This window comes from Ctenopharyngodon idella, chromosome 5 (genome assembly GCF_019924925.1).
Source record: "Ctenopharyngodon idella isolate HZGC_01 chromosome 5, HZGC01, whole genome shotgun sequence".
Classification (NCBI taxonomy): Eukaryota; Metazoa; Chordata; class Actinopteri; order Cypriniformes; family Xenocyprididae; genus Ctenopharyngodon; species Ctenopharyngodon idella.
In genome coordinates this window covers 4,110,754-4,127,251 of record NC_067224.1, presented here as the reverse complement: position 1 = coordinate 4,127,251, position 16,498 = coordinate 4,110,754, and the positions used below count along the sequence as shown (strand labels likewise).

The 16,498-nt window shown below is 34.0% G+C and overlaps 1 protein-coding gene across 1 annotated transcript; it reads right to left on the bottom strand.

The window, feature by feature from the left end:
- Window positions 1-3,291: 3,291 nt before the first annotated feature.
- Window positions 3,292-15,507, bottom strand: eif4e1b (eukaryotic translation initiation factor 4E family member 1B). Its single transcript, XM_051895587.1, has 7 exons — window positions 15,362-15,507; window positions 15,081-15,172; window positions 14,866-14,961; window positions 8,385-8,448; window positions 8,022-8,135; window positions 7,656-7,795; window positions 3,292-3,670 (listed from the first exon to the last, which is right to left on the bottom strand). Exons 1-7 carry the CDS (start codon window positions 15,383-15,385, stop codon window positions 3,556-3,558), a joined length of 645 nt encoding a protein of 214 aa, XP_051751547.1. The 5' UTR covers window positions 15,386-15,507; the 3' UTR covers window positions 3,292-3,555.
- Between the last annotated feature and the right edge of the window lie 991 nt (window positions 15,508-16,498).

Below are 16,498 nucleotides of genomic sequence, written 5' to 3'. Positions count from 1 at the left end.
CAAAATAAAAGCATTTCAAAACAAACTTCCTGGTTAAACATTAAAGCACATTAGTGTGATAAAAATTGCAATTTTTTTTAATATTGACAATTATCCACAAATAATGCTTCTTTTCACTCAAAAACAGAGGTGCATAAGCTCGGATCAATAAGACCTACAATCAATCAGTTCCAAAAAGAAATACAAAACCTGTCCTAATTGAAAGAAACAAGTTGACAAAAAGATTGAATCCAAGATTTGGTGATAATATAGCATAACGAGTGATTTACCAGCAATTTTTACAAGACCAGTCAGTTTAGACCGGGAACATCAAAGGTGTTATAGGCTTTTCAACATACCATAAGGGTCAAGTACAATTTGTAGTAATTAATATTTAACTTGTTTGGACTGACCAGAGTTAATACATTTTTTTTTACACAACATTGGTCTAATAATGCAATATAGCCACTTGCTGAATTGAATTGATGAATTATATATGAACGGATGAGCTTGTATTTTTTAAACGTCAAGATCAGTATCACAATTTTTGTTCATATCTGAAAACAGCCGCATGGTTACTCTAGGTTGGCGAGTTCCACATGACTAACCTTCCCACTGCTGGATCTCTGTGTGATACTATGGCCAGTTTAGAGTCACTTCCCAGGTGTAACGTTTTAGAATCCAGCTCATTAACTCTGGAAATATGCTCCAGCAGGATTTGGCTATTCCACAAAAAAACTGGTCAAGTCCCTGGAAAAAAGGTTAAGGGTGGTTTACGTAAGAATGGGGTGCATCTGCAAATGCAGAGAGCGTTGATGAATGAAAGTTTAAATGAAGTTTGAGGACAAATATTATATTCTCAAAATCTCTTTTTGTACACTCTCTTAGACTAATCAAGCATTAAATAAAAAATACAATTAGCCTCATTCATTAAATACTGCACAAATGTCTGTAAATAATTAAACCATGTTCACAAATTGGATTAATTTAAGAATAGTTTTGCAACTTACACAGAGAGTTTCATGAATAAGGCCCAGTGACAAATGATGAAACTGCTGAAAACTCTTTCAAATGCATGCAAAACATGCCAGCCTTCATGGTATAGTGAACCAACACACAATACACATTATACCCAACTTACAAAAAACGTTTCCCTGAAATGTAATTAGATCAGTTTTTGGCATATTCTTGGCTTTTCCTTGCACAAAGCAGCATCACAACTGAAAATATTATTTTAAATTCACTTTGCATTATATCCCTGACTAGCATTAAAACTGGGTAAAATAAAGACACTTACCTTAGTAACAAAAGCATCAAGTCAAGAATTCCATACAAAGATGAATTTACACAACGCCTAATGAATATTAAGACAAACAATTAACAGCGGAAACCACCAACTGTTGGTACTGCTGAACCACAATTTGGCGAATCATCATTCTCACTTATTTGCGTCTACTTTGAATGTTGGATCATTTTTTGAGTTCCTCCATTAATGCTGAGTGCTGTGACTGTGTGTGCTGTTCCTATGAGAAGGGTGAAACATTAACCAGAGACATCAGTCCATTTCCTCTGGCTGGTTATGGTCATCCTGTGGTCACTCCTATTTCAGTCACCTCCAACAACATGGCTGAAATGTTAAAATGGTCACCATACTTCAAACCCAAAAGAATACAAAGTGTTCAATAATGCAGATTTGTACACATAAAAGCAGAAGTGACCCTAAAGCTGGACGTCTTCGCAGAAATATATACTTTGAAACAAAGACCAAAATAAATGAAGAAAAAAAAAAAAACTGTACCCATTAGTAACTACTAGTTTAAACGCTGAGTCAAGGTTCTCCTTGTAGCTAATCTTAATTATCATGACAAGCAAGCACTCAACATGTTGGGTTAATTTTACCCAGCAAATTGGGTTGCTCATTTAAGCCAGCATAATGGGTTGATTAATTTCTACTATTATACTAGCTTGTTTTTTTTTACTTCATACATGAATTAATGTTTATAGATTAACTTAAATCCTCTACATTTTTTTTTTTTTTTTTTTTTAAATACTCCACACAACCACTGATTTGCATGAAAATTCCTTTATTTTCGATCATATTTTATACAGTAGTATAGCATATATTTTGTCATTTTTAATACATATTGCCTACATTTAAGCTCATTTTAACAAATATGAGAAGTAAATAGTAAACATTTAGAAGTAATTCCAGTGTAATCGACCAGTCTCTGTTGTCCTGTTTCCACCATAACGGCACTGGATCTCGTGTCGGAGATGGCTCGCGTTCGGCGGGGGAACTGCTAACTTCAGACCGCCGGAGTGCGTTTCACTCATAGCCGAAAAATGCTGTGACTGACTCCATAATCTGTCCATAAATAATCAGTGTACAATTCAGATAACATTTTAACATCCTAAGTATTTATATTCTGTATATTTTTGAATAAAATCACAATTTTACGCAAAGCATCAGGCGTTTCCATCACGCGAAGAGACAGACGTGATGCTCGTTTAGGGGACTCACATCATGCATGTTGCTTTGCATAAAATTATACTATACACAGAATAATAATGAATTTTTAGATAAAATAAAACATACACAAACCTGTATTTTACTGAAGACATGCACTCTCTCCTGAGGAGGTCGCAAAAAGCCCGTGATAACTAACTCAACCCCTGGGTTATGTCATGTCTGACCCAGGATCTGGGTAACACAAACTACCCAAACACTGGAAATATAACCCTGGACTTCGGTAGAAAAAATAACCCAAGATTTCTTTATGTAAGTTTTATTTTGAGGATTTAACATAATTCATTTAATTCAACAAATGGTTACTGTTGCTGAACCATGCCTTTCTGTACCAACCCAGGTTCGTTGACACATTCATGGTTTCTTTTTCCAAGGTGGTGTAGCGAAAGCAGGATTAATCACCAATCATGAGTGACTAAAGCCATTTCACCAGTACAGTTGTCCTGTTGTAAATACTGAGAAATGTGTTTTAATCAAAATACTACTACTTTACTCAACATGGTCGGTTTCAATACTTTAAAATTCTTTTAAACAAAGAAATGTTCTGGACAGAAACTTGATAAGATCGATAAGATTCTGCACACTAGGTAACTAATCAAATAAGCAACTGTGTGACATTGACCATGTAATCTCCATAATACCAAAGGGTTGTTCCTTGTTTCCAATAAAGCACACAATATTCCATCCATCCATCCGCTAAGTGCAGCACATTTTTTAAAGACCTGTTTAACTTAAAGGAAAGCCAAAGCATGTTCTTTTCACACATGTATACAGCCATAGAAGCATTTGCAAAAGCAGATCAAGTTTTAATTTTCAAAGAAAAAAGGTCTTAGCATTTTAGACACCTCTTCAACACCACAAAAAAGTACAACTCAAACAACATTTACAAAGTCTTGCATATTTTATCAAGGTGAATTTAAATGCCACAAGTTACAGCCACACGTCAAAGTAACAAAAAAAAAAACAAAAAAATCTGAATACAAGAATACTAATTGTTTACCAGTATAAACATCTAGGCCCCTACAACAGTATCAAACTAAATCCCACTTTTAAACAACAAACTTGTTTTTGGTTATGGAGTTGCTCTTAGTTGCAGTGTCTGCATGGGCTTGATATCCAATGACAAGTTTCTGTGGGAGTCCAAGACTTTCTTTATACTTTTGACTGAAAGGGAAGCAATATGAGAAAAGTGAACAACTTGTAGAGCAGACAAGTCTTCTTAGGAACCTACACTTTTAAAAAATAAAGGTTCTTTGTTGGCATCTATGGTTCCATGAAGAAACTTTAACATCCATGGAACCTTTTCATTGCACAAAAATTTCTTTGTAGTGAAAAAAAAGTTTAGATTTTTAAAATATTCTTCACAATAATAAAATAATATTTCTTTTAAGGGAAAAAAAAAAAAAAAAAACACTTTAGGAACATCTATTTTTAAGAGTGTAAAGGGCTTTGAAATGTCACCAAAAAAAGTGTTTATCATCATACAAAATGCTACCAAGTCACACCTCTTTTTTGTCTCACTCCACTGGCTGCCAGTTACTGCCCACATCAGGTTCACAGGGTTCCTACACGTTTTCAAATTTCAAAATTCCGTATTTTCCATACTCAAATTTCCAAACCTCTCTGTAGATTTCTCAGACCCTATTTAACAAATGGTTATTTATACAGCATTATATCTGGTATATAGTACAATCATCTGTAAATATTTTCTCAGGAACTTTTCTATTGGTTTTCTCAAAGTGATAACATGTGCTTACATGATGAGAAGAAACCCAAAACGCTTTATAACTTGGGCTGAAACGATTAGTCAACATTATCGACAATGTGGACTATAAAAATTGTGGACAAATATTTTTGTGTTTTTGAATAGTCCTTCAAACTCATATGACCTATTTTTAGGGCCTGCAATAATGCAGTTTGACCAGTGGGGTAACACAACTGTAGTCTAATAATCGATCAAACATACTGATTAATCAGTGAAATAATCGTCGATTGGCAGATTAACTGTTCTAATAATCATTAGGTTAATCGTTTTTCAAAAATATTGTTTTTTGCAGCCCTATTTATAACCTGTACATATTCACCTCTGACACATCAGTTTGATACTGTAATGTGTTGCTGGTTTGAGTGATTGATTAGTGAAGTTAAAAATGAGACTGGCTTATAGTAAAGACAAACAGTTTTGCATAATGAATGTGTGCACCTTGAATTCATTCAGTTGTGTTTGAGAATCACTAAACTTTTGCCATGAAATCACTTTGCTTGTTTGATAGATTTATTTTTTAGAAATTCTTAATTCTATATTTCAGAAAACTGAATAGGGGAAATAGTCTGGAAACAAATATTTTTCCATACCGTGTTTTCCTTTTTCCATACTTTTCCAGACCTGGAAAAATACAAAAAAAAAAAAAAAAAAAATCCATACTTTTCCAAAATGCGTAGGAACCCTGGGTTCATGATGTGTTAATGGAGAACAGCCAACAGATCTGCACTCTTACAGCGGCAAATGTTTACTCCTGATTTGTGTGGTCAAGCATTAGGGCTGGGTTAAAAATATTGATTTCTCGATTTTAATCGGTTCTCATTTTGATGAGCCAATATCGATTCTTAAATCCCAAGAATCAATCTTTTAGTCTATGCTGTAGAGCTGCACGATTGATCACGATCTCGATTCAAACACCTACGTGATCTTATTCCTAAATGACAATAATTATTTCACTTGTGTCTATTAAACCTCAAATCTGCGTTGGTCCTGCCAATGACCCAGAGAAAGCAGTTATCATGAATAGGTATGAAACGGCTTCACATCCTTTTCAACATCACAGTATGATTATGTCTGATACAAATATTTAATTATTACAGAAGTACTGGGATAAAAGTATATTCAGATATAAATACTGATGTCTACAGAAATGATCCAAATAGAGCAGATCCCCTTTTGAAAATAATTTAATGCTGCAAAAAATATTGTATCAATTACATTATTACGCCAGTAGGTGGCCAAGAGTGACTGTTTAAAAAAAAAAAAAAAAAAGTAGTATGTCATTGAATCAATTCATTTAAGAGATTCGTTAAAAAAAACACTGATTCATCCAGTATTGAAACGAGTGAAGTCTTTATGAGTGAGTCATTGAATCATTCATTCAAACCGATTTTTTTAAATGTAATTCATTCAAATTATTTAAACATTTTTAAATAGACTGTAGCAATAAACATTTTCTCAGAACCTCTAGTAAATTACGTTATTTTGTTTAATTGTCTGTTCAGAATCAGAGAATTGTGATCTCTATTTGAAACAAGAAAATCGTGATTCTCAATTTATCCAGAACACTTTTTTTTTAGTTTATGAATGAACAAAACTTTAGTGTGCCTCCCATCCTATAAATCACAATTAGCTTTGTTACTCCTAATATGAAAGTCTCAGCTTCCAAATTGTCATTTTTATTACAAAATTCTAACAATAAATACTATTTTAGTGCTCTTTAATGTGGCGTGACAATTCAAGAGAAGAGGCAGAGCAGAGCACACGTGATCTGATCATATCTTATAACTAGTAGTAAATTAGAACACAAAATAAACCTAAATGAACATCAGAAGGTATGTTGAAAGATTCAGTACGACTGAAATCCATATCATGTCTCACGTAATCCCTCAGTCAGCATTTCAACCGTGGAAAGACGGTGATTGTGAAAAATGTCACGTTGCGTTTACCTCAGAAAAGCCATTCAATGTCCGTAAACTCAGTCAGCAAGAAAGATTAACTACAGAGAGGAGAATTTTGCTAAATATATGCACTATTGCATATTCATTGCATTTTACTTAAACTGTTCTTCAATATTTAATGTATATTTGAATACATCAGGGTATGACAGCCACCATTTAAATATTTCAAAAAATGATTAGAAACATAGGTTGCACTTTATTTTACAGTACGTGCACTTACATGTACTTACAGTGTACTTACCTAATAAAGTACTGGGTAATATAAGGTAACTACATTGGTTAAGGTTAGGTTTAGGGGTAGGTTCAGGGTTAGTACCTAGTTATTACCCAGTTATTGCAATTACTATAATATGTACATGGGGAACAGGACTGTAAAATAAAGTGCTACCGAAACATAATTGTCATTAAAAAGTGTTAACATTATTATGATAAAAACTTACTTTAAATGCAAGTAACCTATACAAAATTAATTAATTTTAACCTTTAAAATTAAAGTAATGTTCTAACTGCATTAGTTGAGACATTTTTTTCCTTGAGAAAATTTGCCATGTACTGTACCCTGATACTTACCTCAATTAATTGACATTTAATCCAATTGAAATCAAAATTGAATCTAATCGCGAGCTTGTGAATCGAAAAAATGAAATTTGTGTCAATACCCAACCCCAGTATGTGCCTTAATAATAAACCCTTATCTGCTTTAACTGTCAAACAATTTCAGGATAAAACCTTTATATTTAGTAGATAATGTTTTAAAACAAATACTGCGTTTACTTTAGATTCAGATCATTGGGAATCTTGCAGCTGTACAGTATATCCTAGCAGCAAAAGACTGCAGGCTGTTCTCCATCCATCTGATATGATGGATAATTAGCTTCATTAGGTTGCTAGGCACAAATTCCTTTCCCATGATCATTAATGTTTACAGCACCATGAGTGGTCAAATGCTTATATCTGGCTATGCCTGACATCCAAAAGACGTTCAAATCAGTGAAATCAAAAAACACTCACAACATGCCAGATGTAAGCACTCATTCATAGGGAAGCTCGGTTCTGCCATGGAATAAAACAATTTTAATCCCACAATTCTGACTTTTTATTCTGAGTTTGTGTGTCACAATTCAGACTTTAAAACTTTAAGACTTCTTTTCCCTCAAAATTGCAGGATATTAACAATTCCAGAGGGGGTCTGAATTTTGATACGTAAACTATTGTAATTGTAAACAATTGTGTGAAAAAAAGCTGTGAGATAAAAAGCCGCAATTACCCTTTGAGTTTTTTTTTTCCGTGGCAGAAACAAGCTTCCATACATTCATTCATATTGTCTGAAATATAAATAAGTAAACAAAGCAGAAGTGTTGGCCATAAAAAGCAGGATTAACAGCTAATGCTTATAATGTTTATAAAGAAATAAAAGCATGCTTACCCAATATATGTAACGGTCTCACAGTTCTCAGCATTGGAGGTCCAGATGGCAATTTTGTCCCCTTTGGCACGGATATTGATTACACTTCCACAGATATCCCGACTGAAGGAGCCAAAGCCCTCTCCAATAAGACACAACATCTGCCACAAGAACAAATATATAGTCAGCATACATTTTGCTGTAGTTTAAGCTTTAACAAAAGCATCTTCCTGAACATAAAGTAATAAATATTTTGGAGTGTATGCACACACACAAAGATAGGTTCTGATAATTTATAATCAGAAAGAAAGGAGATAATGTTAATTTTTTACAACAGACAATTAAAACCAAAGGTTAAATAAAGCAAGCAAATGTATTGTCTCTGACCGTTTCCAGCCAGAACCGGTCAAGTTCAGTGTGTCTATGCTGCTTGGCTAGAGTAATCAACCAGCGGCCACCACATTTATTACTCCTGTCTTCCCACATGGGCTCTATGCCATCCTGTAAAGCAACAAAGGAAATGCTTTACAAAGAGTCAATTATCCATAGGCCAATTACTGTTCTCGAGAGTAAAGAATTCAGTTCACAAAGATGTTCCATCTATTGTAATGCAGCCCTAGCACATTAACAGAAATAAATGTAGACAGCTGTGTTGAACGGTAAACAATACTTTAGTCATTAACGGGAAAGTTATACTCAATGTTAAAAAAAAAAAAGAAAAGAAAGAAAAGCAGTAAGAAGCAAGTTCACCTTGAACATAGAATAGTCACAGCCAGAGGACAGTTTGCTTGGCAGCTGTATGTTGTTGTATAATCTGAAACAGTTGAAAGTCAATCAGAAAAACATTTTGCAGATGAAGTTGACAAACACCTTAATATTTAGTGGAATTCAAATGTGAGAGTTTTAGTCTGTCAAGTGTGGAGGTTGAGGCCTTCCATAACACCTAGGCTCTTAGGATTATAAATCACAGCAATTATATCTACTAGGGCTTAACAATTGGGATTTCTCTGATGAAAACTGTGATTTAAAATGTGATATTTTTTTCCCAAGAGCTCCAGGTTTGCTGTGGTTATTTGAAAGGCTGCATAATTTGGCCAGAAGGTCATATTGCAATTATTATCATATAATGTACAAGTAGACACTACTAAATGAAATAGCTGAAATAGACAACATTCTTTGCATTTTAAGGAAAGGAAAATATTTAGTTAAATCCTGAGTTTTTAAAATACACGCATAATAATGTGGCAATAACGATCAAATCGAAATATCTGACGAGTAATACATCTTATGACATTATTGCATAACACTGGTAAAATCAATAACATTACATTATGTAATAGTATTTAGTTGCCCAGACTGCCCACTCAGCTGTTTTATGTAAGCAATAAGGTACAAGAGGCTGTGCTGTATCGTAAATAAGTCACGGCTGAAGGGCGTTGTTAGGCACGACGTGAAGCGGAGTGCCTGCAACCCCTTCAGCTGTGACTTATTCATGATATAGCACTAGCCTCGAGTACCTTATTGCTTTTATAAAACGGTTACCACACAATACAAATTTTAAAGCCAAGAATATGTAACAATGCAACTTTCATGAAGTAAACTCTTACAAAAAGCCTTCCTTCCGCTGGAAAAAATAGTCCCTGACCGTGAACAGCAACAGAAGTTACATTATTACACCATTAGATGGCAGCAAAGACTGTCTTTATGAGTGTGTCAGTCAAAAGCGAAGACTTTTAAATTGAAAAGACAATTGTTGTGAACACGGAACAAGACGCAACTGACAAATGCTTTGACTAGTGCTGTCAGTCATGGGAAACGCCCTTAACTGTTAAAAGGACAAGATAATACATCGGACATTTAAACAGATTTTTATTATGAACAGGACTGACTTGAAGGAAAATGCTAAATCTGAATGCAGGTAATAAACTCGCTAACTCGATTTCTTTCTCACAATACTCTTCTACATAATACAGTAACCTTCAATGAACAATATCAATTAAGAACATACAGTTTATGTTGCTAAGAGTGGTTGCTAAGGGTGTTGTGTAGCGATACACAGAACCGTTGGGTGAAGCGGTCATAGCCGTGTTTTATCGTGAATAAAACATAGCTATTGACCAATCAGAATCAAGTACAGGAACTAACCGTTTTATAAATTGCAATAAAATATGTATGCAATTCCTGAGAAAGTGATTTGAACTGCGATATATGATAAACCTTCAAAATCCCATAATGCTGTTGCTTAGACACCCATGCAGATAAAGACGAACAAGTATACACTACCAAATGAAATGAAAATTGTTTTTGTTTTAAGGCGAGACACCCCAGGTGAATAGGGTTAAAAAAAAAAAAAAAAAAATGAATAGATATCACAATACTTCCCCAGCTGATTGATTACATTAAAAATAGCAAACATTTTTTGTATTACAACTTTTCTGAAATCCTGTGTTTAAATATGCAAATGAGGCATTATCTAAATAAATATGCACAAATTTGCATACATTTCTAGAACAAAAATCTGAATATTGGATGAAGTCATGTTCAAAATTCTTGTTTAAATTGTTTTTTTTTTTTTGTTTTTTGTTTTTTTTTTATACACACATTAAATTTAAAGGTTTTTACAGAGGGAATTTTGGATATTTTTATCACTCCATAAATCAGAAAATACTATCAACAGCCAGAAAACACATTTTCACCATTTTTTAGTAATAAAATGTTGTATAAAAATCAGGCAAATTATATATCAACAAATCACTCTGTAAAAACCTTCAGAATATAAATAGGAATAAAACTGTACAGTTTTGTGTATGTAAGTTCTTCTGAAGTGGAGATTTCTAACTCAGCAGGAGAAAAAAAAAAAAAAAACTCATTTTGAGAAAACAGCCTTTAAAAGATATTTACTGTAATTGAAATCTACAGACGCAAATAGATAAAGTACTATAAAATATACACTTAAATGTATTTTGGATGTTTTCTTTCCACCAGTCTGAAAAAACACTTTATGAAAAGCCAAAATGTGCAAAATCTCGAAACTGACAGGTGCACGAAAGAACAGTGTTTTTGCCTGTCGTGTCTCCCCCTTAAAGAGTGTTCACTATAGGACTGTCACTATCGATGTAAATAATAAAAATAGAATGTAAAGACAACATAGCTTGCTTTGCATTTTAAGGAAAGGAAAATATTTAGTTAAATCCTAAGTCTTTAAAATGACTTAAAATACATACATAATAATGTGGCAATGATCAGACTGAAATATCTGACGGGCAATACATCTTATGACATTATTGCATAACACTGATAAAATTAATCACTTTACATTATGTAATAGTATTTGGTTGCCCAGACTGCCCACTCAGCTGTTTTATATTGCAATAAAACATGTACGTGATTCCCGAGAATGTGATTTGAACTGTGATATATGATAAACCTTTAACATCCCATAATGCTGCTGCTTAGTCACCCAGGCAGATAAAAAAGACGAACAAGTACACAGTCTGCTACCAAATGAAATAGCTGTGTTCACTGTAGGGCTGTCTCTATCGATGTAAATAATAAAAATAGAATGTAAAGACAACATAGCTTGCTTTGCATTTTAAGGAAAGAAGATATTTAGTTAAATCCTGAGCCTTTAAAAATAACTAAAATACAAACAATGTGTCAATAATGATCAGATCAAAAAAATCTGATGAGTAATATATCTTATGATAATATTGTATAATACTGTTAAAATGAATAACGTTACATAATAGTATTTGGTTACCCAGACTGCCCACTCAGCTGTTTTATATTGCAATAAAATATGCGACTTCCAAGAATCGTTGTTGAAAACTGTTGATATTTGAAATCAACCCAAACAAACACACACCGCTTCATTGCTCTGCCCCCAAAATACACAAACACGCAATGCAAGAGGGTGTCTCTTTAATGCTTCACGAAAAATAAAGCAAAGATGACAAAAACGACAAGGAAGCACAAAAATTAACATACAGTACACTGGAGTATGTACAAGCAAGAGCTGGTTGTTAGTCGCCAGCAGCACAGCAGCTCCGACAAACAATGACACCTAAAACTAATGTCACTCGCGTACGGAGCAGAAATAACGAAACCCTGAAAGCCCATTTTCAGACCTTTCCAGCGCTGGAAAGCTTTACTAATATTAACGCAGGTCCTAACAGCAGCTCCTCAGTGCAGAACACGAGACCCAGGTTCCGAATCCGAAGGGATGGAGACGGGGAAGTTTAAGGATATGTAAAGTGGGAGGAGTTGGATCTAGATCCAACATCGCCCGCTGGATCTCATGTTCTGCAGTGAGGACCATCTCGGCCTTAATGCTCTTGCCTTAAAAACGGCAGGACGTTACACATAATAAAAAGCCAGGATGTTATATAAGCAGTGAACTCTATTAAAAACCCATAATGAACTTACTATGCAGTGTCTGGCCGAAACTTGGGTCCACAAACCTCATGTGAAATTCACCACTTCCAATATTTTGTCGATTATTAGAAATGTGTAAATTGTAACGGAGGAATGAGCTTTCCAAAAAACAAAAAAAAAACAAAAAAAAAACAAACAAACAACACATGGTGCTGCCTGACTAGATAAAAGAAAAAAGGCTATTGTCTTCCCTTTTGCCAAATAGGTAGGAAAACTTCAACACTCATAACACACTGGGGATGTTGACCAGAGTCAAATGCAGCAATCACGCCATGTTGTAACCAGTGTTGGGGGCAACGCATTACAAGAAAAACATTTTGCTGATGGAGTTGACAAACACCTTAATATTTAGTATAATTCAAATGTTAAGAGTTTAATCTGTCAAGTGTGAAGGCGTTGAGACCTTCCGATGAAGAACCACCTAGGCTCTTAGGATTATAATCACAGCAATTATATCTACTAGGGCTGAACGATTTGGGAAAAATACACAATTGGGATTTCTCTGATGAAAACTGATTTAAATTGACTTAAAATATATATATAAAAAAAAAAAGTTTATAGTTTGGGTATAAACATGTCTACGGTAGCGATAGAGTAAATCACCTTTTGTAAGTGTTTTCACACTTGTATTCAAGAGATTAATTCAAAAAAGCTGATTCTTTTTCTTTCTTTTTTTTTTTATTTTGTTCAAATTACTATATTTTTTAAATAGACAAAAGCAATGAACATTTTGTCAGAACCTCTAGTAAATTACATGTCATTTTGGTTAGCGGTCTAGTGTTTTTTCCTCAGAATCGTGGGAGAATCACAATCTCCATTTTAAACAAACACAAAAAAAAAAAAAAAAAAAAAATTCTCAATTTATCCATAATCATGCACCTGTAGTTTCCAGTGAAGAAGCCAGAGTGTTGTAGGCAGTGGCTAAAGGCTGCAAAGAATCATAAATATGAAAACCTCTGTGTTTGTAGTCAACATTTCGAACTAGATGACCACACACAGACTGTTTTAGGGGGGATAAACTGAAACTGCAGTCCTGTCATCAAAACACCATCGCGTACAGGTAAGAAAGCTGTCGACAGTGTTCATTTTTACCATAATGCTGTTTGAAGAGTAGACAAATTACGATACGATTTTCAGTGATAAACCTACCCATACAATAACGGCTTTGTTAATAACCCTCTGTTGATCTGACTGTCTGTGGGCGAGGATGCAAAAACGCTAAAGTAAAATCTGTAGTTTTCACAAACACCTTGGAGCTGTCAAAAGTCCACCGGATGATTCTTTTCACAAATAAATGGGAATTTCTCTATCCAGGTAACACGGAGAATGAATAAACATTGTTCATTTACATACAGTAAACTTCTGAGATTGTAACAACAAAGCAGGATGAAAATCTGCAAAGTTACACTTTGATTACACGGATTTAATAGCCTAATTGTGCATGTAATTGTAATACTATTGTACTGTAAAAAACATTTTTAATAGTAATAATAATAGTTAATGCTTTGTCAGCAACACTTCATGACAAATCTGGTGAAATGGACGTGTTTTTAAATGCATTTTAGAGGCGCATACATGTAAAGAATATAGTTACAGCCTTTCACACAAAGTCATATCACAATTTGGATTTTATTGCAATTATTTCTTCATCCCTGATATCTAAAAAGGGTTTATGATTTTAATTGTTACGGTTATGTGTACTTATACTACATATGCCTAAACAACACAGAATGCTTTGAAATAAATGCTGTTTGTAATGAATGCCACTACAAATTTACATTTATTTTATAGTCTATTATAAAATAAAAATAAGGGGAACTAATATACATGTTTACGTTTGTAAAAACTTCGTTATTAGAGGTATTTTACATTATATTTGAATGTAATAAAATGCGACATACTTTTTTTTTTGTCAACAACTTAAGTTTAACATGGTGCTGCTGTATTATTAAAAAGTCAATATTTACAGATTGGGGCCATTTATGCCAATAAAACGAGCATAGTGTGTTCATTACTCTTACCACCCACATTAAAGGGATAGTTCACCCAAAAATTTAAATTCTGTCATTAATTACTCACCCTCATGTCGTAAGACTTTCGCTCATCTTCAGAACACAAATGAAGATCTTTTTGATGAAATCTGAGAGCTTTTTGTCCCTCCATTGACAGCTGTACAACTGACACTTTGACGCTTCAAAAAGTTCATAAAAAGATCGTAAAACTAATCCATATGAATTGACCGATTTAGTCCAAATTTTCTGAAGAGACTTTATATGATGAACAGATTTAATTTAGGCTTTTACTCACATATAAACATTCATCAGCGAACATAAACAGTAGCTCAGCCGAACCTGCCTGACACGAGAGAAACCACTTGCTGAAGCTCAAACGTGCTGCGTAACACGAGAATGAACCTCACTGGTTCATTCTCCACCACTCAATTCATATGGATTAGTTTTACGATCTCTTAATGAACTTTAAGCGTCAAAGTGTCTAAGTGTCTGCGGTCTATGGAGAGACAGAAAGCTCTCAGATTTCATCAAAAAGATCTTTTTTTTGTGTTCCGAAGACGAGAACGAAAGACTTGTGGGTTTGGAATGACATGAGGGTGAGTAATTAATAACAATTCTTTTTTTTTTTTCATTGTTATAATTATGAGGGGGTCATTGGCAACTTTTCTACTCTATAAGAGGTCCCTGGCCACAAAAAGTTTGAGAACCCCTGTTCTAAGCAAGTGGACAACTTTTTTTGTCCAGTTGCTTACAATTGGACGGCAAACACGTGACCGCGAACTTACGCCCAGAAGTCCTCAACTGTGTCGAACTTGGTGATGAGCCTTAGATTGTCTTGCCACATTTTGCTCTTATCGTGCTTGTAGAACCAAAGACCCCATCTACACACAGTACACAAACAAAGAACAAGAGCTGAGTGATCAGACATGGTTACGTTAGAGGAAAATGGAGGAACGCTCAAGCCTCAACCGATTTTTAAAAGTCATCAGCCTGAACACACCTGTTTTGTAAAGGGTGCTTCATGTAAGGGTCCTTCAAAATGTTTGTTTCAAATTTCTTTTTCTCCACTTTCCTCCTCGTCACTTTATCAATCTGGTAAAATGTAAAAATAAAGGATTGTCGGGGCACAACAGCATCATTAAAACGCCAGCAGTCGTGCTTGACGCCATTGAACATTTGGATAAATCGCTTCAGTAAATTAACAAAGGTCTTTATAGATTATTTCAGGCAAAACAACACAAATGAGTACTTTGGTTACATTTCGGAAACTAGTATGCTCACCAGCTGCACAGCGCACGACGCCATGTTAATCCTGTATAGCGCGAGACTGATTGAGCTTCCCGCCCAGCGCGCGCATTTATAAGTTCACAAATTTTAAAATAATGATTTTGAAAGGATAACATTTTTGACATTGAAAATTATTGTAAACGCAGCTACTAAACTTTCAAAACAACAACAACAACAAAAAAAAAAACAGATTTTACCATTTTTATCATTTTATAACACCTTTATGGCCATATAGTAGGCTAGCCTATACATAAAATCTCTTGTGGTAAAAAGAGCCTTTCTTTTAAGCGTTACCTGTTATGACAGTGAAGTTGTGGGACACGCTTTGTCTCATGCCTCGATAATCAGTGACAGGATTGGTAATATTTTAAGGTGAAATGAGTTTGCGGCATCCAGTGCAGTACGTTCATCTCACCACCAGAGGTCTCTGTCACCCGCTTAATGAAATGGACTCTAAAACGCAACATAATTCAATATTCACACAATTTAATATTTATACTGATAATCACTTTTTGTGAACTTTTGTAAACGTTGCAGTTCTGAGCACCAAATCTTTTCAGCCCATTATTTGTGATAACTATTATTTTCGACTTGCAATTTCAAGTATTTTTAATAAAAGTTTGATGCATACCAATAGGCTATATGTTTGAATGTCTCTACATTGTGAAAGCTAGAATAATATATTTTAAAATATTAAACAAAATTATATAAAAATGTATAAAAATAAAAAATTAAGAATAAAAATTTCAATATAATTTTAATAGGCTATATTTGGAATATATAATATGATAATATATTTAACATTTTTAGATAATATATGAAAAAATTTAAAATGTAGGCCTATAGAGCAACTGTATAAAATCAAATTTAATTTTGACCAGCACTATACTTCTTAGGACATGAAGAATTCTTTTCAGTAGCACATCAGTTTTTTTTAACCAATGAGAGATAACATTTATAATATAATATAATATATATTAGGCAGCAAGTGAACATTTTGTCCTCAAAGTTGATGTGTTAGAAGCAGGAAAAATCTGGTGGGTTTGCTGCCAAAAAACTTTTTTTTTAGTTTCATCTGACCATAGAAACCGGTCCCGTTCCAGTTGTGTCTGACAACTGAAAATGCTGGAG